The sequence below is a fragment of the Apodemus sylvaticus genome, chromosome 11 (assembly GCF_947179515.1).
Source record: "Apodemus sylvaticus chromosome 11, mApoSyl1.1, whole genome shotgun sequence".
Classification (NCBI taxonomy): Eukaryota; Metazoa; Chordata; class Mammalia; order Rodentia; family Muridae; genus Apodemus; species Apodemus sylvaticus.
In genome coordinates this window covers 9,941,314-9,964,289 of record NC_067482.1, presented here as the reverse complement: position 1 = coordinate 9,964,289, position 22,976 = coordinate 9,941,314, and the positions used below count along the sequence as shown (strand labels likewise).

General features: G+C 45.6%; 1 protein-coding gene and 1 long non-coding RNA gene across 2 annotated transcripts in view; one reads left to right on the top strand and one right to left on the bottom strand.

The window, feature by feature from the left end:
* LOC127696517 (uncharacterized) overlaps positions 1-18,849 on the top strand; it is a 41,470-nt gene extending 22,621 nt beyond the window's left edge. Inside the window, exons 5-6 of the mRNA XM_052199322.1 lie at positions 5,696-5,857; positions 18,706-18,849. Coding sequence (XP_052055282.1) covers positions 5,696-5,857; positions 18,706-18,840 — 297 coding nt within the window. The 3' untranslated portion in view covers positions 18,841-18,849. The remainder of the gene's footprint in view (positions 1-5,695; positions 5,858-18,705) is intronic.
* On the bottom strand, positions 9,545-14,715 carry LOC127696518 (uncharacterized). Its single transcript, XR_007980234.1, has 3 exons — positions 12,989-14,715; positions 12,889-12,948; positions 9,545-12,768 (listed from the first exon to the last, which is right to left on the bottom strand). It is a non-coding gene; the product is annotated as an uncharacterized LOC127696518 (long non-coding RNA).
* Positions 18,850-22,976: the final 4,127 nt, after the last annotated feature.

Here is a 22,976-nt window from a genome sequence, read left to right as displayed (position 1 = left end):
TGAGCCTCCAGATTAGGATCATAGGTGAGCCTTCCAATTCTAGATTGTAGTTCATTCCAGATATAGTCAAGTTGACAACCAGGAATAGCTACTATACTTGGGTTTCCTTTTTCTCTTCTATCTTTTTTCTTCCCCTCCATGCATTATTTCCCACGCCCCTCCCTCCTCCTTTCATCCACTAGCTTTGCTGCTTCTCCGATTCTCCTTTCCGGCTCCTCCCTTTGCTACTTACATGCTGACCCCAGAGAGTTTTTAACTTCAGTTTCCGTTTCACCACTTTGTGCTTTATGCTCACATGTCAACACACTGTGACTGATTTCAAGTATGTTTCTAAAGCTTCTGTGGCTTGACTCACTGCTCATCGGAATGCTGATGGTGGCGCTTCAGAAGTAAGCTGCTCCGCGGGAGGAGGAGGAGAAGACTTTAGTGTTGTCAGCTTGACAAATTGTAGAGCCACCTGAGAGATGGGCCTCTGGACATGCCTGTGACTATCTTGATTAGTTCCTCGATGTGGAAAACCCAGCTTGATTTTCGGGGAGACTGTTCCCTGGGCAGGGGGTCCTGGACTGCATGAAATAGAAATAGAGAACTGAGCGCTGACACACTCTACTGATGGATTCTGTGGCCAGCTGCTACCTCAAGCTCCTGCACCTTTATGTCTCCCCATGACAAACAGCATGTCGACAATACTTTCCTTCCTGAAGTTGCTTTTGATGGAGTATTCTATCTTAGCAACAGAAAGAAAAAAACTAAAAATATATTCAGATCAGCAGATGCAATAATAAGAGCATAGAGACATGAGAAAACAAGGCAAGGACCCAAGAGATCCTGAGTAGATCTTTATGGGCCACGTGCAAAGGCACTGTGGTGAGTGCAATGGCGGATGAAGAGTTCAAACCCGTTCTCTTTTTAAAACAAGTGGTAAATGACCTACAGCAAACAGATGAGCCAGCCTGGAGAGGACAGTCAACATCACAGAAGTAAAATGCTGTAAAGTGATAAGAAAGCAACATGAAATGTAACTGAGCAAGAAAATTAACATTTTGAGGAAAATGGAAATTTTGGAAATGAAAAACTCAATGAACTAAATAAACACAGCAACAAAAGCATCCCCTTTATACTAGAAGGATATTTAGGTTGTAGGAGCAAGCTGATGAATTACATTTGAACATTAGTAAGGAAAAATAAATAACATATAACCACAACATTCCAAGAGCTCTGAGTAAAATCAAGAACTCAAACCAGGCCTGGCAAGATGGCTCAGCAAGGGAAGGCACTTGCTGCCAAGCCTGAGTTGTGTTCCCAGCACCCACATGGTAGGAGAGGACTGACTCCTGCAATTTTTACTCTGATCTCCACATGTGTGTTGTGATGCACATGTGCAGGCATACATACACAATAAATAAGTGTGTTAAAGTTTTTTTAAGCAAAGCCGAAGAACCCATGAGGTATAAGGAAACAAAATAAACACTAAAAACAGAGAAAATCTGCTCAATGAAATTATAGCAGAAATTCCTCCAAATGTAAACAGAGAGAGACAGTCAAAAACAAGGTGCATGTAGACCCTAACAAGACACAGCCAGAAAATATTCTCACCACGTTTCAAAATGTCAAAAATACAAAACAAGGAAATAAACTTAAAGGCTATAAAGGATTGAAAAAAATAAAAGCTTAAACCAAAAACACTAACTTTCCTACAAAGGCTGACTTCAAAATCAGAATGACTTCAGATCTCATTATCAGTACTCAAAGCTAAAATACATGGACTGATATATTTCAAGATTTGAAAGTAAATACCTTCCAATCAAGAGTATTATAGCCATAAACAGTGTCTTTTAAGCAGGGTGTGGCGGCACACACCTCTAACCCAGCACTCTGGAGGCAAAGGCAGGCAGATCTCTCTGAGTTAGAGGTCAGCTTGTTTTACATAGCAAGTTCCAGGGCAGCAAGAGCCAGATAGAGACACCCCAACTTAAAGAAAAATAACTAAAAATTAGATTTTTAAATATATCATTTTAAATTGACATGGAAATAAAGACATTTCAAGAAAAGCACAAACTAAGGTACCTCATAAACAACAAGCTAACAGATTCCTACACAGAGGGAGACAGTCAGTTGTGAGAACACAGGAAAAATAAATCCCACGAGAGGAGGGAGAAGAAAGGAAAGTTAGGAAGATTCTGAACAAGGCAGTGAGCCAGCAAACCACTGGTCTGATAGGGGCAAGAATAACCAGCAAACAGTAGCAGGTAGAGTGCTTTCAAATTTAAGTCAGCCTAGACTACAAAGTAAGAACCAGGACAGCCAGGGCTACACCTGTCTCAAAAAAAAGGGAGAGGGGGAGAAGGAGGAGGAAGAGAAGAAGAGGAGGGGGGAGGAGGAGGAAGAGGAGGGGAAGGAGGAGGAGGAGGAGGAGGAGCAGGACGAGGAAGAAGAAGAAGAAGAAGAGGAGGAGGAGGAGGAGGAGGAGAAGGAGGAGGAAGAAGAAGAAAAGGAACCAATAACATCACCACAGCAATAGTAAACATCTCTCAGTAATAACCTTAAATGTAAATTGCTTCTGCATAGATTGCCTAAAAAATTTAAAAACCATATCCAACTCTCTGTTGTCTCCAGGAAATATACCTCACTGGGAAAGACACAGCTGAGAGGCAATGGGTAGAAAACAATCTGTCAGGCAATTGGAAACTTAAAACAAGCTGGCACAGCCATTCTGATAAAGCAGACTTCAGCCCAAAATTCAGCAGAGAAATCAGACCACTGCATGTAACAAGGAGGTTGATTCAACACCTGACGACACAGCAATTACGTATGCATAAATGCTGGGAGTCCCATTTTTATAAAGCAGATAATACTATAATAATACTATACTATACTAATACTATAATATATATACTATATATTATATATAGTAATATAGGATAATACTAATACTATAATAATAATAGCTCTGTTACCACTAGACTCTAGATAGGTCCTCCAACCTCAACATCAGCAGAGAAACCTCAGGTTAATCGCACCATACATCAATAGAGTTAATAGAAATGTACAGAACATCCCTTCCCACAGACAGAGCACACACTCAACGCTGCAACCTTCTCTGAAGCACGCCGTTTCCAGCTCACAGTGTAATCAGCTACACACCAGTAACGAGAGAGTCCACAGAAATGGCATGAAGACGTGGCTGCTGAAGCTACTGGGTGAGCAGTGTGCCACTGAACTCATAAAGGGAATCCTGAAGCTCTTGGAGAAAAATAAAAGAGAAAGCATAACCACCAGAATCTTTGAGAACAGCTGATAGGTTTTTTTCCTTTTTTTTTTCTTTTCTTTTTTTTTGTTTTGTTTTGTTTTCTGTTGTTGTTGTTTTTATTTTTTGGACTTGGTTTTTCCAGATAGGGTTTCTCTGTATAGCCCTGGCTGTCCTGGAACTCACTCAGTAGACCAGGCTGGCCTTGAACTCAGAAATCCGCCTGCCTCTGCCTCCCGAGTGCTGGGATTAAAGGCGTGCGCCACCACCTCCCGGCCGGGTTTTTTTTAAATATTATAAAATTTTTGTTTACTTATCAGTGTTGGGCCTTGTGAGCACTAGATGGTCACTTTCCCAGTGAACCAAACTCTAAGCCCAAACTAAGGCAGTTCCAAGAAGAAAGTGTATTGCTCTGTGTGCTTACCTTGAGAAGTCAGATCTCGGGGCAGTGGTTCAGCCAAGGAGGGCACTGCCAGATAGTGAGAAACCCACATTCAGTGCCCAGGATTTACATAGCAGGAGGAGGAAGCCAACCACAAGGCTTCCTCTGATGTCCCTGTGTGTGCCAGGGTGCGTGCTCTCATATAGTAAAAGAAAGAAGAGAGAAAAGGAATATAGTTTAAAACTTTAAAAATTGTATTTCAAATAAATAACCTATTCACATATATGTGTTTGTAGGTCATGACACTAGAAAGGGAACTGCAGAGGGGGAGGAGACTGTACAGGAGGAAGGTATCGAAGGGGTAATTACATCCATGTAATAACGGGAAATCAAGGCAAAAATGTCTCTGTATAGGCCGAAGAAGCTGGAGCATTTAGGTTACATAAAGATTAAAGAAAATAAGAAAGCTATGAAATGACATATCAGTTACAGATTTGTCGATTTTCTGAAATCTTGTTTTGGAATATTTTGTGTTGCCATGGCAATTTGAAAATGTCAGGTAAAACCACGTAAGTTATTGTTAATGGAAGTAAGAGAAAAGAAATGGCCGAAGAACCTAAATGCATATTAAAGAGTGAAACTGTGTGACACTCCAAGAACCATCACACCGTGTGACACTCACTCCAGGAACCGTCACACTGTGTGACACTCACTCCAGGAATTGTCACCCTGTCACACTGTTAGGAGGAGCAGCAGTGGTGTCCACCACCTGGGGACTAAATAATAAAAACAAGAAGGCAGTCAGAGGGTGTCACTGGCCATAAGACGCCTCTTTAGCAATACATGCCTCAACACTTAAGTGCACCCGATGCCCTGCCAAGGACTCAGGTTCGGTGCCCAGCACCCACGTGGCAGCTTACAACTGTCCAGGACTCTAGTTCCTCCAGGGGATCCAGTGCTCTCTTCTGGTCTCCAAGGGTACCAGACACACACACACACACCACCTATAAACACTGTACACATACATAAATACAGGCAAAACATATAAAATAAAATGATTTTTAAATATATTTTTAATTCTTTTTAAAATAATGGAACTGGTTGATGTGGGTGAAAGTGGGGTTCACTGAAAGCAGCAGAGCTTTCTTTCCTCAGGTGAGCATAACTTGGGGTTACATTCTGGATCTGAGGTGACCAACAGCCACCCAAGCCAATATCTTTCGAGTCCTTTGTCTTCCAAACTTGAAGGATGAATTCGCTGTATAATAGGAGGGCAGGTGTTAGAGAGGGGCTTGTGGTAAGTTAATGTGAGAGACCGATCAAGAACAAGGAAGCAAGCAGAGTCCCCTACAGCAGGAGTCGTCACCGATGGGGTCTGACTAAGGGTCAGTGAGACATTTGTTTATTCTTTTTGTTTGTTTTGACTGAGGTATGTGGGGTGAGCTGTCAGTATAGTTGGCCCACCCACAAGGTATCCATGTGCCTCTCCATCCCAGGCATCTGGAGTGGCACTGGGGACATACCTAACATATACCCTCAGGGCAGCTGGGCAAAAGAGGAAGATAACCGGAAAGCAGACAGGGGACTAAAGCCCACAGCACATGCTTCTGCCCTTCAGCCAAATCAGAAGACATTTCCAGCTTCTTCCAAGGACAAGAAGTGAGGTCGGTGTGCCTAAAACTGCCTGAGAGTGTCCGCATCCTCTTCACAGCACGCATGTAAACTGGACTCAGGGCATCAGCTGTAACAAATGTTCCACCCTGTGAGGTGTGGCAACAGGCAGGGAGCCAGGAAGTTGTATGTTACAGTGAACACAAAATGTCTCTAAAAGGAAAGTCTGTTTTTTAAAAAATGATTAAATAAACCATTTAAAGAAAATCACCCACTCCTATTGAATGTACTGGTGTGACTCTCCCTCCCCTGCCTGGGGTGTGGTTCTGTTTCCCAAGATTAGAAGAGGACAGCTTGTGGTGTAGCTGATTCCTTCTGGAAGTGAGATGTGCCCTTGACAACACTGTGTGTCATTAATGCAACTTAAGTTTCTGTTCTGTTTCACTTCCGTGTAGATGGAATACAACAAAAATCGAAGTAGCAGTACACTGTCCATGGTGAAGAGTCAAGTGTCTGATGTCAAGGGTGTTATGTTGAAGAACATGGACACAGTTCTAGAAAGAGACACAGAAACGGTGAGCGCCCTCGCTGAGGAGACGGATGACAGCCAGGCCACTGTAAGTGATCCCACGTGTGCGGAGCTCCACGAGTAAAGCCACAGTGTTGCTGCCCTGGGGACAGCCTCTCTAGGCAAAGACACACAGGCTATTGTGAGATAGGAGAAGAAGGGGAGCACCATAGAATTATTAAAGAGCAAGGTCAGGCTGGGGGGTGGGGGCGCACCCCTGTGACCCCAGCACTTGGGAGGCAGAAGCAGGCGGATTTCTAAGTTCAAGGCCAGCCTGGTCTACAGAGTGAGTTCCAGGACAGCCAGGGCTGGGAGCTGGCTCACGGGTACCTTCTTCCAAGCCTGACCACTTGAGTTCCATCTTCACAACCGAGGGAGTGGAGGAAACGATGTGAGTCCAGCAAGCCATCCTAACTCCCACACTGGCTCGTGATCTGTGCATGCACACACATGTACACACACATACAGCAAGCCGTCCTAACTCCCACACTGGCCCGTGACCTGTGCATGCACACACATGTACACACACATACAGCAAGCCATCCTAACTCCCACCCTGGCCCGTGACCTGTGCATGCACACACATGTACACACACATACAGCAAGCCATCCTAACTCCCACCCTGGCCCGTGACCTGTGCGTGCACACACATGTACACACACATACAGCAAGCCTTCCTAACTCCCACCCTGGCCCGTGACCTGTGCGTGCACACACATGTACACACACATACAGCAAGCCGTCCTAACTCCCACCCTGGCCCGTGACCTGTGCGTGCACACACATGTACACACACATACAGCAAGCCGTCCTAACTCCCACACTGGCCCATGACCTGTGTGTGCACACACGTGTACATGCACACACACAGAATAACCTCTGAAAAAGAATCACTGGACAGTGAATAATATCCGGGGATTATTAGTAATTTTAGGTGTGATAGTGCAGCTGCACTTAGGTTTTAAACATCGTTTAGAAGGATTCATACTAAAATGATGGCTAAAATCATATAGCATCTGAGCATTTGCATCAGGCCACCAGAAAGGGAAAAGGTAACAGTGAGCGAGCACCCTGACAGCTCCTGACCCCGGCGCTGGGCGGACCCAGTGCTGGGCGGACCCCGGTGCTGGGCGGACTAAGCTCGTCCTGGCATTCTGCCAACTTCTGCATGTCTCCCAAAATATTTAGTAGTTTAAAAATTAATCTGGACAGCTCCTTTCCAGCAATTTCAACTAAATTTTACTACCTTCTCTGGCACGTAGCCACCGTGACGAAGCAGAGCTCACGCACGCAGAGCCCTGTTGGCTGTTGTAGGTTTCCCTCCATCCCGTCTTCTTCACCTCAGAGCTTTTCTTAACTTTTATTTATCGGGTGGGGGTGGAGTGGGCCTGTGAAATCCACAGACATGTGTGGCACCCAGGGGGAATGGCTCTGGGGGTTGGGGGATTTTGTTTTTCTTTTTCGGCTTTCGCACTAAAATGGCAGCCTGAGTACTCACAGCAGAGGCTGCACGGCTCGACCCTTCATCACGACTCCCGTGTGCAGTTTCCCGTGCCTTTGATGCCCTGGAGAGTTGGCAAGGCAGTCAAGCTGTGAGAGGGCCTTCCTCCTAGTCTCCCTCACGCACACTCAGTCACCGTCCCAACCTTTGCCCCAGTGGACCAGAGTTGTTTGTGCTCTCCCAGTTTGAACTCTGTGGTCGATCCTCAGCCCTTCCCCAGTGAGCTGTGCAGTAGCCCCGCATTCTTATCTTATACTAATGAAGTCTAATTCAGCCATTCCTCTTCCATCTCGTGCTGTAGTTCAGCCCTTTCCCTGAAGCGTAATCACTTACCCTTCTGCAGAACACCATTACTTTTTTTTTTTTTTGGTGTTTTTTTTTTTTTAATTTGGTTTTTTCAAGATAGGGTTTCTCTGTGTAGCCCTGGCTGTCCTGGAACTCACTCTATAGACCAGGCTGACCTTGAACTCAGAAATCTGCCTGCCTCTGCTTCCCAAGTGCTGGGATTACAGGCATGCGCCACCACCACCCACTTTTTTTAAAGCAAAATCTTCTTGTCCTTTGTCATTTTAATAAACATTTATTTTTGATTCTTTTTAATTACCTTACAAAGCATTGTTACCTTACAACAGCATTGTTCAGTTCCAGTTTCTGCTGGTACTTCTCACTCCTCCACTGCTCTCAAGTCCCCACTCCACAGGGCCTCCTCCCACCTTCACGTCATCCCTGACCTCTCTCCCGGCTCCATTCCAGGTTTTCTGTATTGTGAGCAGTATTGCATTAGATGTTCTGTCTCAAAAAAACAAATAAGTGAAATATTCCTGAGAATACATTTAAATATATGCATAAATTATATACACATATATATATATAATTTTAGAATAATGTCCTTTCTTATAATAAAATATATGTAGAAACAAAGTTAAAACATGACAAACATAAAATATTAATTTGTAAGAAAAAAATGTTACAGAAAAATAATGTATGTATTGGTAATGTGGTTAATATTACAACAAATTAAGTATTACTATTTTTTACATATAAATACTGAGTATGAGATAGTATACTCAATTAGAAGCATATAATAGGTACTGAGCATGAGATAGTATACTCAGATTAGAAGCATATATATATATAGGTATATATACACACACAGATACACTCAGCATATTGTGTGTGTTTATACTTTTTCTTATTTACATTAGTCAGGAACTAGATAGGAATGGCAATATCTGAAATATTCATTTCATTACTAATGGGATGAAAATTGAAATCCTTCCCAATTGCTGCTGACTTTATCTTCAGATATTGGTGCAGTCCATCTTCCAGTGTATAATAGCTCCCTGTACTCCTATTCATTTGCCAGAAATGTTATCAGAGTTAACTGTCATCAAAAGCTTTTTATGCATTGATAATGACTTATCTTCTTTAATGTAATAATATAACAAAATACTGTTTGGATTCAACACGTTCAGTTGGAGGCCCTGCAAGAGCCAATATTTTGTAGTTTTGTGATTATTGTCTTCAAACACTACATCTAACCATTTATGCAAGCTATTTATAAAATGTCAAGTGGCCTGGCAGTGGTGGCGCACACCTGTAATCCCAGCACTCTGGGAGGCAGAGGCAGGGGAATTTCTGAGTTCGAGGCCAGCCTGGTCTACAGAGTGAGTTCCAGGACAGCCAGGGCTACACAGAGAAACCCTGTCACGAGAAAAACAAATCCAAAAAAACCAAAAATAAAATAAAATGTGACATATTTCCATAGTATTTGGTCTATGCTGTGCCCATGGGCAGTTTTATTTTTCATGTCTAACCTTTTGTGATTATAACTTTCTGTGAGTCAATGGCTTGAATAAGAGGCCCACATCCTTAGTCAGATCTCTACTACAGGTTAGAATTTCTATTAACTTATTATTTGTATGTGTATGTGCCCTTGTGTGCACACGGAAGCAGAAGAGACCACCAACCGTGCTCCCCTATCACCCTCCTCCTGCTCCTGGGAGGTCCTCCCTGAGCCTGGGATCAGGAATCCCAGTGTTCCTGTCCCACTGCAGCCCCTCCAAGCTCGAGCGGCGTGGGGTGTGCTGGACACGGGTGCTATGAGTTCTTACAACAGCTCAGCAAAGCTCTCAACTCCTGAACCATCTCTCCAGCCTCACAAATACTGTTCTCACATGAAGGTTTGCACTTAGTATAAAATTAGCATTTTGAAGTATACTAAATGACCGACTTTACATTTACAGTACTGTATACCCATCACTTATAGATCCTGAACCGTGTTTGTCTTCTTTTCACTGTGTTGTTGGAGACTTGAAGTTTATCTATGTCAAAGCATGAATAACTTTTTGACCATTCTTTTCTTTACTGAAAAATATTACATTATCTTAACATTCCATATGCCCTAATTTGCTTATCCATGAATGGGATTGGTAACCATTCAGGACCTTTGGTGGTGCTGAAATCAAGGCTTTGCAAAGGCTAGGCAGGTGCTTGCCCACTGCACTGAATGTGAGTGTTTGGCTCGACACGGTATGGTCTCCCTGTGCAGCCCAGGCTGCCCGTGCTGGACCCTCTCCTGACTCTGCCTGACTGCTGAGATGATAGTCACAGGCACTGCATCCTCCATTGTGAGGAATAAAACTCCCGAGTGTACATACGGGCACATTTTTAATACTGTGTGTGTGTGTGTGTGTGTGTGTGTGTGTGTGTGTATGTGTGTGTGTGTGTGTAAAAGCCGGTTCCTAGGCATCCAACTCATGCTGTCAGACGTGGTGGCAAGAACCTCCAACTTCTGAACCATCTTGTTGACCCCACAGGTTCATCTTTACAGGACTTTGTTTAGAATTGAAAACCGTTTCTGATGATCTTTCAAAGGCAGGATCTATGTAGCCCTGGCTGTCCTGAAACATGCTGTGTAGGCCAGGCTAGCCTGAAACTCAGAGGCAGAAATCTGCCTACCTGCCTGTCTCCAGAATGCTGAAATTAAAGGCATGCACCAGCACACTGGGTTCCCAAATGTCTTCCCATATACGTGGGAGTCCAAGTGCTAAATCCTGTGGTACTTGTTTAACTACTGAGAAAAGGCCCAGCCATTTTCCAGTCACTGAATCACCTTGCCCTTACCTTATCACGCCCAATATTTGCTTCCTGTTATTATGCCTGGCATTGCTACTGTTGTGACTGTGATACCTACTTGTGTTATTTCAAATAACCTGAAGGACAGTGGTGCCAAGCGCCTTCCTGTGGCCTTGCTGCCCATTTCTGTCTCCAGATTACGTAAGGGGTTGTCCAGGTTCTGTCTCTTTGAACCATGTTGTTTTTGAGGCTGAGTAAACTTAATGTACAATCTGATTTGTTTTTATTTCATTTTATTTGCTATTTATTTATTAAGGTTTTTTAAGATAGGTTTTCTCTGTGTTCAGTCGTGGATGTCCTGGAACTCCCTTTGTAGATCAGGATGACCTCAAACTCCCAGAGACCTGCCTGCCTCTGCCTCCTGAGAGCTGGGATTGAAGGCGTGCCCTCCATGCCCAGCTTAATGCGCATTTTAATTCACTGGCCTGCAATCTTCTCTTCTGTCTTTGGGACAGAAAGTCAAAATCATATCCAGTCTTCCAGTGCTCCTCAAGGTGGAGCGTCCCACACACAGACACCTTCAGCCACAGAGAAGGGAACTGGGGGAGGAGCAGACAGCGGTCCAGGAGCGAATCCAGTCAGAGGGGGAGGGGGACCCAGACCAGAGGACGATGGGCCTGTTCCTCCTCATGGCTCCGGCAGTTCTGCTGCCAGCTGCTGCCAGCTGTAAGCGGCACCCACAGAGCTCCTCCGCCCTTCTCTTGTCCGGCATTTTCTTCTCCACGGACAGATCTCGTAGGGTCTTGGCGTTCAGAGCTGTGGCACGTGAGCGTAGGAGGCATCGGTCCTTGTGACTTCATCTCCTCTGTACATTATGCCCACGTGCTCTTAGAGTTCTGTAATGAGTACGGCTCCTCTTTTAAAATGGTTTGTTCTCAATTATGTGTTGTACGCGTGGTGTCTGTGCCGGTGAGTACAGGTACCCGAGGAGGCCAGAAGAGGGGGTCAGATAACCGTGGACTTGCAGGCAGTTGTGTGCTGCCTGCTGTGGGTGCTGGGGTCTAAGCTAGGTCCTCTGCAAGGACAGTGTGTGCTCCTAACCACTGGGCCATCCGTCCCGACCATGCTGTCCCCGCAGCTTCAGTGTTAGAGAGCCAGCAGCTAACATAGCAGCGTGCCTCGGACCCTCTGGTGGTTTAAGTCCACAGGCTTGCTACTGTTTGAGAGCCTAAGGGAAACACTCTGATCTGAAACAGCCTGGCAGGGCAGGCTCTTTACCTTCTGTGACACTGACTGCCTGAGAACTGTGGGGAGCCGCCCCGAGCAATAGTGGAGTTGAGTCAGGTTCAAACGTGCTCATCAGGAGTAGGCCCGCTCCCTGGCCCCCTGCCCTAGGCCTGCAGGACCCAGCGCAGAGCACTGTGTCCCCACCTTTGTCTCACTAGAGGTCACCAGAGTAGCCCAGTAGCCAGCTAAACCTAGGCTCCCTTTATGAGGTCACGTGAGCAGTACCTGGAATCCCGCCGTATGCAAATGAGGCATCCTGACCCCAGCCAATGATGTTCACTCCCCTCCCCAAAGGTTTAAATAGCTGCTGTTCCTCATTAAGTGAGCTGCTCACTGAAGCTGCCCAGGAGTCTGTTCCTGCGGCAGGTATCCACCCCGGGTGTGTCTGGCCTTGTTCACGACCCACAGGGTGTGACTGCAGGTTTGTCAGGAGGGGAAGTGGAGCCCGAATGACGGAGAAGAGCCTTTCACTTTCACAGAGCAGTTTGCTCACCAGCAGCAGAGAAGGCACTGGTTGTTTTTAACGAGGCAGAGCATCGGTCCACCTCTCCACACTTTATTCCCAGGCTTCTTCAGGTTAATTTGCTACGAAGAATGACTCAGGTGCAAGCCGAGACAGGGAGGAGCTGCAGTGTGGGGCCTGGGGTTTAAGGTGTTAGATTTTATCAGGCCCATAAACAAACGAATGCTAAAAGCAGTCATGATATAAAACGGCAGCTCCGGTGCTTCTGCAAGTGTCACCTGCAGAAGTCTCCGTAAGTCAGTTTGCCTCGTTCTTAGAAGCCCCATCAAAATTCCCCACCAGATCTGGAACCTCCTCCTCTTCTCCAGGAGTCAGTGTGCCTCTCCATCCACGAGTGTCTGGGTAGCTACTGCCAGGCCCCTTACACTACCGCCAGGCCCCTTACACTACCGCCAGGCCCCTTACACTACCTCCAGGCCCCTTACACTACCGCCAGGCCCCTTACACTACCGCCAGGCCCCTTACACTACCTCCAGGCCCCTTACACTACCTCCAGGCCCCTTGCACTACCTCCAGGCCCCTTGCACTACCGCCAGGCCCCTTACACTACCGCCAGGCCCCTTACACTACCTCCAGGCCCCTTACACTACCTCCAGGCCCCTTACACTACCGCCAGGCCCCTTACACTACCGCCAGGCCCCTTGCACTACCTCCAGGCCCCTTGCACTACCTCCAGGCCCCTTACACTACCGCCAGGCCCCTTACACTACCTCCAGGCCCCTTACACTACCTCCAGGCCCCTTACACTACCTCCAGGCCCCTTACACTACCGCCAGGCCCCTTACACTACCTCCAGGCCCCTTGCACTACCGCCAGGCCCCTTGCACTACCTCCAGGCCCCTTGCACTACCTCCAGGCCCCTTGCACTACCGCCAGGCCCCTTACACTACCGCCAGGCCCCTTACACTACCGCCAGGCCCCTTACACTACCGCCAGGCCCCTTACACTAGTCCGGCTGCGTGCACCAAGCTGTGGAAAGGATGCTGGGAAGCCTTTCTGTCTGCTGCTTTGCCTGCGTAGCCTGTAATGGTGAAGGTGTTTGCTGCCAGAGACGCCTGAACGTTAGAGTTGTTAAAATGGATCACTGTTCCTTGGTCAGTTTTTCTGCAAATAAATACAGCAAATGCATTAGTAGGCTCCATGTTGTCTCCCTACAGGCATTCCCTTAAATACAAACTCCACCATAAAATAGGCGAAGCAATAACTTGAACGTAATTAAACCACTAGGACTAAAAACAAGAGTAGGTGAGAATCAACAGCACTTTTAGATCTTAAAAAAAAAAAATATGCATGAGTAGTTAGTGGCCTCAGTAAAGGAGAAGATGGTGAAACAAAGCCTATAGCAAGAGAAAAGCTATTAACCGGCAGATTGATCCGGGCAGTAGACCTTGGGACGGACCATATAGTGGGACTTGTAAAAGCTTATGTGTGCGGGAGGGTCTAGAAGCAAGAGACGGAGAGGCTTTAAAAGAAGCATCTTAGACAGAATCCTTCCCTCTTCTATCCAGCCAGCTGCATCCCCAACAGAGGATAAGAAACCTGCTTTAAAGACAGCAGGTCAGAGAAGCCCTGAATTGGGGACCGAGTGTGGCTGAGACAGAGTAACTGAACTGCAGGTGAACTGGAGCGAGATGAACTGAACACTCCGGAACACGGCTGTTCGTGCAGGCAGGAGGCAAAAGGGTTACTCTCTCAGAAAGCTGATTAGCCGAGGAGGGAATGGGCAGACACTACCTGTGACATGATCGGGTGCACCCAGACAGCCGTGCGGGGACTCCCACTAATGACAAGCCATGCCCTCATACTGACTTTCCAGTCTTCACCTTAGCAAACAGTAACACAAGTCATGAGCTGTGAGAAGAAAGCTCGTGGGAGGTAGGGCAGGGAGACAAGCCTCTAAAGGCTTCTCAGAGGCAGAAAGAAGCAAAGCCAAAGACTTAGTCATTGACATGGGATCATATTTTCAGTAGTGATACTAGAGCTAAAGAGAATTAAGTATACTCTCAAAATTCTGATGGAAAGTGATTCCCAAACTAGATTTCTATACTGACCAACTCAGTGTAAAGGTGACTTTTTACTGGAGTTCTGGGGAGATAGTTTCTGCCATTAGGAAGGAACAGAGAGAAAGACACTATCAAGAAACAAAAGACTCAACATTTACCTAGATGAGGAACATTCTCAGGACACTGGTAAAGTAAGGTCCAAGATTCAAACCACATCAGCCATGGTGGTGCACGCCATTAATCCCAGCACTTGGGAGAAAGAGGCAGGCCAATTTCTGTGAGTTTGAGGCCATCTAGAACTACATAGTGAGTTCCAGGCCAGCCGAACTACACAGTGAGACCCTGTCTCAACAACAACAACATGTATGACAAATTAGCCAGCCAAACCAGATTGGGGCAGGTCAAAAGACTATGAATAGTCACTGAGCTGAACGGATAGTAAAGACCCCCGCTGTACACAACAAGTTAAGTTTGATTTCCTGGACTCACAGAGCAGGAGAGCACACAGGCAGGAGAGCACACATGAGCATGCGAGCTCATGAATACAAATTAAAAAAAGAGTTAAAGGACAGTTAAGGACTTAGTCAGGATAAAGAAAAAGGAACCAACATCCGAATAACAGATAAAGGGGGATATTTATTTCTTTGGAGTCTGGACATGGATTAATGGAGGATGGGTAGAAAATTAGTAAAACATGTATACCAGGTACAGACCCAGCAACAGTAGGCACAGAATTAGCTTGAGAGAACCCAAATGTTAATCATAAAATTATTAGCTCTAAAAAAACCAGACCGAGTCAGTACAGCTAGTGACTCAGGGAACACTAACAACGTCCCACTTGTCTGAAAAGACAGACTTCAGGAAGGAAAGATGGCGCTCAGAGGTGAGTTCTTGTCTGTAGCAGACAACAGGAGGAAAGAGCATGGTCCATTCTCTGTGGAAAAGCTCAGGAAGCAGACCCAGGAGAGGACAAATGGCTGGATTAGGGCATTCCACAGTCTACTGAGCCCACACCGCGCCAGACACTGTTCTAGGCTGTGGATCCACAACCTGGAGATACCTGGAGTTGGAGAGTTGCTGAGCGAGGTTTGCACCATAAGATTTTTACCAGCATCCCTGCCTTCTCTACGCTAGAAGCTGGTCACATTCCCCCTAGTTATAACAATTCAAAAGTGTTTCTAGAAATTGCCAGTTGTTTTTGGATGGCAAAAATTGCCTCCTAGTTGAGAACCACTATTTTCTAGATAACGGATATGGAGTCATACAAAACAAATAAAAATAATTTCCTCTGAAATTAAAGCTCAAGATTGAGAAGCTCAAGACTCCACAAAACATTCAACAAACCCGAAGCTGACCTCTGAGAGCCCAGGGGTGCCAAGGGCGGGGCCTGCCAGGCCAGCTTGGCTCGTGCAGGTTGTAGAATCTGGGTTTCAAACCACATATACTCAATCCATGAAATAGCAAATTACCAACCAGGCAGTAATGGCAAATGCCTTTAATCCCAGCACTCAGGAAGCAGAGGCAAGCGGATCTCTGTGAATTCAAGGCCAGCCTGATCTATAAAGAGAGTTCCAGGACACAAAGAAACCCTGTGGGGTGGGGGAGGAGAAGAAAGAAAAAGGAAAGGGAGGGAGGGAAGAAAACCTTACAGAAGAGAAGCAGAGTCTAGTTAAATGTTCCTATTTCCGTGACTTGTGCAGTCATTCGGTTCTAGATTCCAATTCTCGCCCCATCATTTACTATAATATCTCTACTAAAACCTCCACCTCATCTTCACTATAAAGCAGGACTACTCAGGAGATTACCGATCTTCACTATAAAGCAGGACTACTCAGATTACCGAGTGCAGTGGCTTGGATAAGCATGGCTCCCAGGGACTCAAGGGCTTCAATGCTCGGCCCAGGGAGGTGTGGCCTTGTTGGAGGAAGTGTGTCACTGTGGTGGGTGGGCCCTGAGGTCTCCTATGCTCCAGCTGTGCCCAGTGTGGGACATAGTATCTTCCTGCTGCCTTCAGATTGAGAACTCTCAGCTCCTTCTCCAGTACCATGTCTGCCTACATGTCACCATGCTCTCCTCCGTGACGGCAGTGGACTGAACCTCTGAAACTATAAGCCAGCCCCAATTAAATGTTTGCCTTTGTAAGAGTTGCCTTGGTCATGGTGTCTCTCCCCAGCAATAAAACCCTAAGACATTGAGTAATATAAAAATACATTTGACAGCCGGGCAGTGGTGGCGCACGCCTTTAATCCCAGCACTTGGGAAGCACAGGCAGGCAGATTTCTGAGTTCGAGGCCAGCCTGGTCTACACAGTGAGTTCCAGGACAGTCAGGGCTACACAGAGAAAACCTGTCTCAAAAAACCAAAAAAAAAAAAAGCACATTATATAATACATCCTAACACCCAGTAAATTCTAATATGCTGAAAAGCATACTAGTCACCTCGTAGCAGATCCTTAGAAATGACCAATCGTATCCTGGGCACTCTCAGAGTTCTCTTCCATTAGAAATAAGAGGCTGTGGCTGCAGAGCTGACTCAGTGGCTGAGTCTTAGTTGCTTGATTTCCAGCACCCAAGTGCTGGCTCACAACTATGTGTAACTTCACTTCTAGGGCATCTGCCACCTTCTTTCTGACCTCTGAGGGCCAGAGCCTGCATGTGGCAAACATGTCCATGAAGGGAAAACATGCACATGCACAAAATATATCTAAGAAAACGCAGTAACTGAAGAGCCTGCCTAGGCCAGGGCTGGACACATACATGGCTGAGAGGCTAAGAACACTGGCTCTTCTTCCAAAGGACCCAGGTTCACATCCCGCAGCCTTCAACCACTGTAGCTCCAGGTCCAGGGGATCTGCGCTCTCTTCTGGCCTCCACAGGCACTGCACCTTACATGGTACACAGAGGGACATGCAGGCAGAACACTTATCCACATGAAACAAATTTATATTTAAATGGCACACTTGTATGATAAAGCACTGAGCGTAACGCACATCTGTATTTCTAGATCTCTGTGACCACACTGCCTGAGAGAAACAAGGAAAGGGTTTGGGCTCACAACGTTCGAAGGGTTTCAGGTCAGGAAGGTGGTGTGGAGCCATTCGGTTCAGTGGCATGTGCCGGCAGCAGAGGCTCGCCTCTCCTTCTAGAAGCTATGCCACCTCCCAAGACCCTCAGGCTTCCAAAGAGACACCACTGGCTGAAGAACAATTGTTCAAACGTGTGTGGAGGGCATTGCAGACTCAAGCCCTACGGATACCTAGTTATCCATGGAAAGGCTGAGGATCAAATCTCTCCTAAGGCAGCCATCTTGAATGTGATCGTGCACTTCCTCAGTTACTGAGTTACTCAGTCCATGGCTTTGCAGTGAATGTTATTTTCCTTGTTTAATTTGTCATAAATTCAATAAATATTTGTTTTACTGGATGTTATGCATTGTCTCACATTGAGAATATAAAATGTAACAAAGCAGGCAAGAATGGACACCACAGTTCTCTTCTACAAGGTGGTGGTTTGCATTTGCTTGGGCTGAGGAAGGTGGCACTATTAGGTGTGGCCTTACTGGAATAGGTGTGGCGTAGGAGGACGTGTGTCTGTTTGTGTAGGCAGGCTGTGAGGGCCCCATGCTCAAGCTCCACCCAGTAGGGAAGAGTCTTCCCTGCTGCCTTCAATCACAATGTAGAACTCTCAGCTGCTTTCTCCAGCACCTTGCCTGCCTTCCCGCCATGATGATAATGGACTGAACCTCTGAACCTGTAAGCCAGCCCGATAAAATGTCTCCTTTATAAGAGTTGCCTGGGTTAAACTGGAGAGATGGCTCAGCGGTTCAGAGCACCGACTGTTCTTCTGAAGGTTCTGAGTTCAAATCCCAGCAACCACATGGTGGTTCAATGAGATCTGACTCCCTCTTCCGGTGTGTCTGGAGACAGCTACAGTGTACTTACATATAATAAATAAATCTTTAAAAAATAAAGGAGTTGTCTTGGTGTCTTCACAGCAATGGAAAACCTAAGTCAAACACATGACATTTACATACTGATTAACTAGAAAATAAACAACTGAGAACAAGGAGGCTGGAGAGCTGGCTCAGCAGTTAAGTGCACCTGTAGCTCTTCCAGAAGACCCAAGTTGTGTTCCCAGGACTACCTACAACTTCAGCTCCCGGGAACTCCATGCCACTCATAGGGAAATGAATCTTGAGAGCAAGATGTTTAGAACAGAATGGTGGTAGAACTTAAATCAAGATGTAGAATGTTCAGTACATGGTAAGTAAATAGTAATTCAGTAAAACCACAAAGAAATGAAGATAGGAAGATATATTCACGGTCCCAATGCTGATCAAGTCACCGCTCAGCATAGGCGCCTGGGACAGTGGCGCTTCTCCTTACAAATCACTACTTTTATAATTGGCTAAAACTATTCTTCCAATTGGTTTTTTATCAATATTTGAGTGTGCCATTAAGTTCAGAACTAGACAGAAACTTCTAAGTGTGTGTTTTTTATTTCAGGCTGAAGAATTTGAGAACACCAGGAAGATTCCCAAGAGGACATGGTGGAAGTGCTTCAAGATTGTAATTACTACCCTTGCGATTCCCCTGTCCATCATCATCATTCTCTTAAGTACTCACATAATACCCACCTGACCAATAAAGTCTTACACGGAATTACACAGCTCTGTGCCCAATAACTATGAGCTCGCTTGGTGGTAGAGATGGGGAGGGTGGGGCTTGTCCTGCTTCTTCAGCATCTTCTGACTCCTTCCTGTTTCTGTGCCTCGATTTCCCTAACACTGCTGCGCTCCTGTTGCAATTCCTGTGGCCTCCCTCACCTGGAGGGCTGAGCGCTGATGTGCACACCCCCACCCCCTCCTCCAGCCCCAGCACTCAGGAGGCTCAGGTGGGCAGATCTGAGATCTGCAGATCTGAGGCTGGCCGATCTCTAACAGCCTCGCTAAAACAAGAGACAATCTCAGCATGGTGGCTCATGCCTGAACCCACCATTGGAGGGATTGCACTCTGATCCTACAGCTGAAGCAGGACTGCTGTGAGTTCGAGACTGCCCTAAGTTACAGAGTGCTTCTCAGGAAAAACCTGGGCGTACTTACAGTGTGAAAACTTGTTTCAAAAAGTAATTTTAAAAAGCACAAACCTCAGGATTGCACAACTGAAGCTCCACTCCGCTGTTTGTTAGCGTCTTGGGACAAGTTATGCCGTGTACTGTCCCTCGCCTGGGAGCTGAGACTAACCGAATGTTTCCTACAAATTAAACGTCATCTGAATCTTATTAATAGTGGGTTACTGAATTAATTTAACTATTTATTGATAATAATATAGAAACCCAGTTAACCTGAAAATATCCTTAGAAACGAGAATTTTGACGAGCATACAGCCTTGTCTTCCACAGTTTCACTTGAAAATTCAAACCATGGTTTTATAGGAGGCAATTCTTTCCGTAAGGATCAAAAAGCTAACTTCCCTTACAGGTCACAGGTCCTGTCCTATCTCACTGTCTGACAGTCTGGCTACCTCAAGTCACTGAGACTTGTCACAATCTCGCTCTACCTGTGGCTACTAACGGGGCTTGAGTGGTCTCCACATGGCAACTAAGGTCTTCCTGTAACGTTTGTCCTTGTGTGTGTGTGTGTGTGTGTGTGTGTGTGTGTGTATGCATGCGCCAGTGTGTCTAGAGGTCTCTCTCCATGAGAGCTGGTTCCCATCTCCCACCAGGTCCATTCCAGGGACTGAACTCAGTTAATCAACCTCAGCAGCAAGCTCCTTTCCCCACTGAGCCATCTCGCCCACTCAAGGTCTTAAACGCTTGAAAAATCATTTAGTTTCATGCATGCACTAAGTACAGCTCTTGGAAGTCTAGAGCAAATTTGGTTATTTTGTTTTTTTGTTTTGTTTTGGAGTGGGAGTGTCAGACTGGGCCACATAGAGTCTTGAAGAAAAAGAAAAAAGAAAAGTAATCTAGGTGTGGTGCTACATTCTCTTAATCCCAGCACTTAGGAAGAAAAGGCCTGCCTAGTCTACACACTGGGTTCCACACCAGCCAGGGCTGCATAGAGACCAAAAAAACAAAACAAAACAAAACAAAAAAACAAAAAAACAAAAAAAAAGGAAATGACATAGTGATTAACGGAGCCAGGGCAGATGCTTTAGAGAACTGTGGTGATGACCAGCACTTTCAACACCCACCTTATCCCTCCAACTAAAAACACACATACCATTCACAATATGTGGTCCTCAGTAGCTTACACACCCAGGGGAAACAGTAGTGACTCATACAATACACTCCTGGCTCGGCGGTGCAGCACATCACCACACTGTACTCTGACAATAACAAAGAACCTTTATGTATAGTCTAAGGGGAGGATTACACGTCACTGGTAGGCACATAAAAGCACTTATGTGGATTTTTATTTTAGATGTGGAAAGGCTGACCTAAAGATATCCTTAAGAATCACACAGCTTGGCTGGGCAGTGGTGGTGCACACCTGTAATCCCAGCACTCTGGGAGGCAGAGGCAGGCAGATTTCTGAGTTCCAGGACAGCCAGGGCCATACAGAGAAACGGTCTCAAAAAAAAAACAAAATCCAAAAATTCAAAAAACAACAAAAAAAAAGAATCACACAACTTCAAAGTTGATATTTCCTGAGTCAAGTACTCATTGGTATACAATCACAAGATCCATTTCAATTATGAGTGTACTGTCTGACGCCTTAGTTGTGGGTCAAACAGGACCATCAGTACAGTTTGTTGTCTGGCACAATGTTTTTAGATGAAAAACTATCACATATCTCACTAACATTACTTCTGAAGCCATACAAAACCTGTCTAATGGCAAAGTGGTTTATAATTCTGTATATAAAACATGTATATTCTAATAGTACACATTAGCATAATTACTAGGAAGGTAAGCACGTCAGCATGCCTAGCCTACCTAGTTCCCTTCTTTTAGAAAGCCAAGAGCCAAAGCCTCAAACAACAGTGAGTCTCAGGAGGCAGGAGGTAGGTGTCAAACCCATGACCTTGCATAGACTAAGCAAATGCTCTCCCTGAGCTATAGAACCACAGTCTTGAATTTTGAGGTTTTTAAGGTCCTCTCCATTACATAGCACAGTAAAAGCACAGGCTGTTGCCCCTGGTTCCAGGCTAAAGGAGTCTCAAAGCTCACACTCAAGCACAATTTAAGGATGTTTCAAGATAATGTCAACGTACAAGTTGAAGAAATCTGGAGGAAAGAAAGCATCGTTAAGAAGTGATTCCTTACTGTTTTTTGTGCTTCGGCTGCCACAAGAAACCTTAGCAGGAAGAAGTCTCAGGGCATCCCAGGCCTTTTTCATTTAGGTCTCGGACTGGCTTGCCCCTGCTCTGCACCACGCAACCTGGACACATTACCATGAGACTTCATGTCAGTCAGTACAGAATGATGTCCTAAGAAAGGCTCGCATCAGGATCGCCTTAATCCTAAGGAAAGGAAAGTAGGGAGCGCGACACCACATGCTCAAGCAGCATCTCCATAAGTAGCTTACTGCAGAGAATAAATTCAAGGTCTGGCCACGACAGACACCATCCACTAGAGTTACCTTACCTGGATCCTACAAGTTCCATTTCTATCAGCAGTGAGATTATTCAGCACACAATGTGCTGGCGATTAGACTCAATCTTCCCAACAACTCTAAGACAATTTCCATAATCTACCCAGGATGACAGAAGCCCAAGTTGTCAGAGACCCTTGGACTAGTAAGAGGCAGGAAACCAACAAAGACTGGATGATGCTGGAGGGCTAGTGGACCTTGTGAAACAATCATGCCGTCATTCAGTCTACAACACAGCCTGGCTTTCGGTTCTGATCCCACGAGGTGCTTTTCTTCACGGCTCTATTGCCTTCTCTTGCTCTGCTCTCTGAATACCAGCTTTTCAACTCCCAACTACTACAGCCACTTGGATATCATGCAAGGACCTCAAATTTTAAATTCCATAATTCAACTATATTTCTTTGCTTCCTTCCTGCTTAATTTTGACTTTATTTCTAGCTTCAGGACATGGAATTTAGCTATCCAGTAATCTGAAATTATGAAAATCGTGAACTCTCCCCTTCAACTCTCCTTTCCAATTCAATCAGCAACACTACAAGATTTCTCAGCCAGCATCCTATAAGTTTCATAACTCGAGGAGCCCCAGACCTACAGAAGCAAAGGCAGGCTCCTTCCCAGTGCTCAGGGCATTTGTCCTGCCCGATGATGCTAACTGTACCACATCATAGTCCTCTATTCCAAGCCCAGCAGAGGTGTTGACCACCAGCTCCTTCTCACAGACGCACACAGTGACAAACGTGAAGCTTCTTTTCCAAGCCTCAGCATTATAATCAGAAATCTTGGAGGGTTTTACACTGAGGCACTGGCTAGCCTTGAACTCTGCCTCCCACAATGGGAAAGTGGTTCTAAACCTGAGGTCATGACCTCTTTAGAGGTCAAACAGCCCCTTCAAAGGGACTGCATATCAGATATTTATGCATCATGATGCCTAACAGCACCAAAAATTAGTTATGAAGTAGCAACAAAAATAATTTTATGGTTGGGGGTCACCACAGCATGAGGGAAAACAGGTTGCAGCATTAGGAAGGTTGAGAACCACTTAATTAAAGCAACATGCCACCATCAAGCTAGATTCAGAGATCTTAACAGGCACCTGGGGTCTGCCTCTAAAGACACTGTGTAAGGCAAACAAGTGCTAATTTCAAAACGATTAAGTAGGCCTCAATTATGTCCATAGGC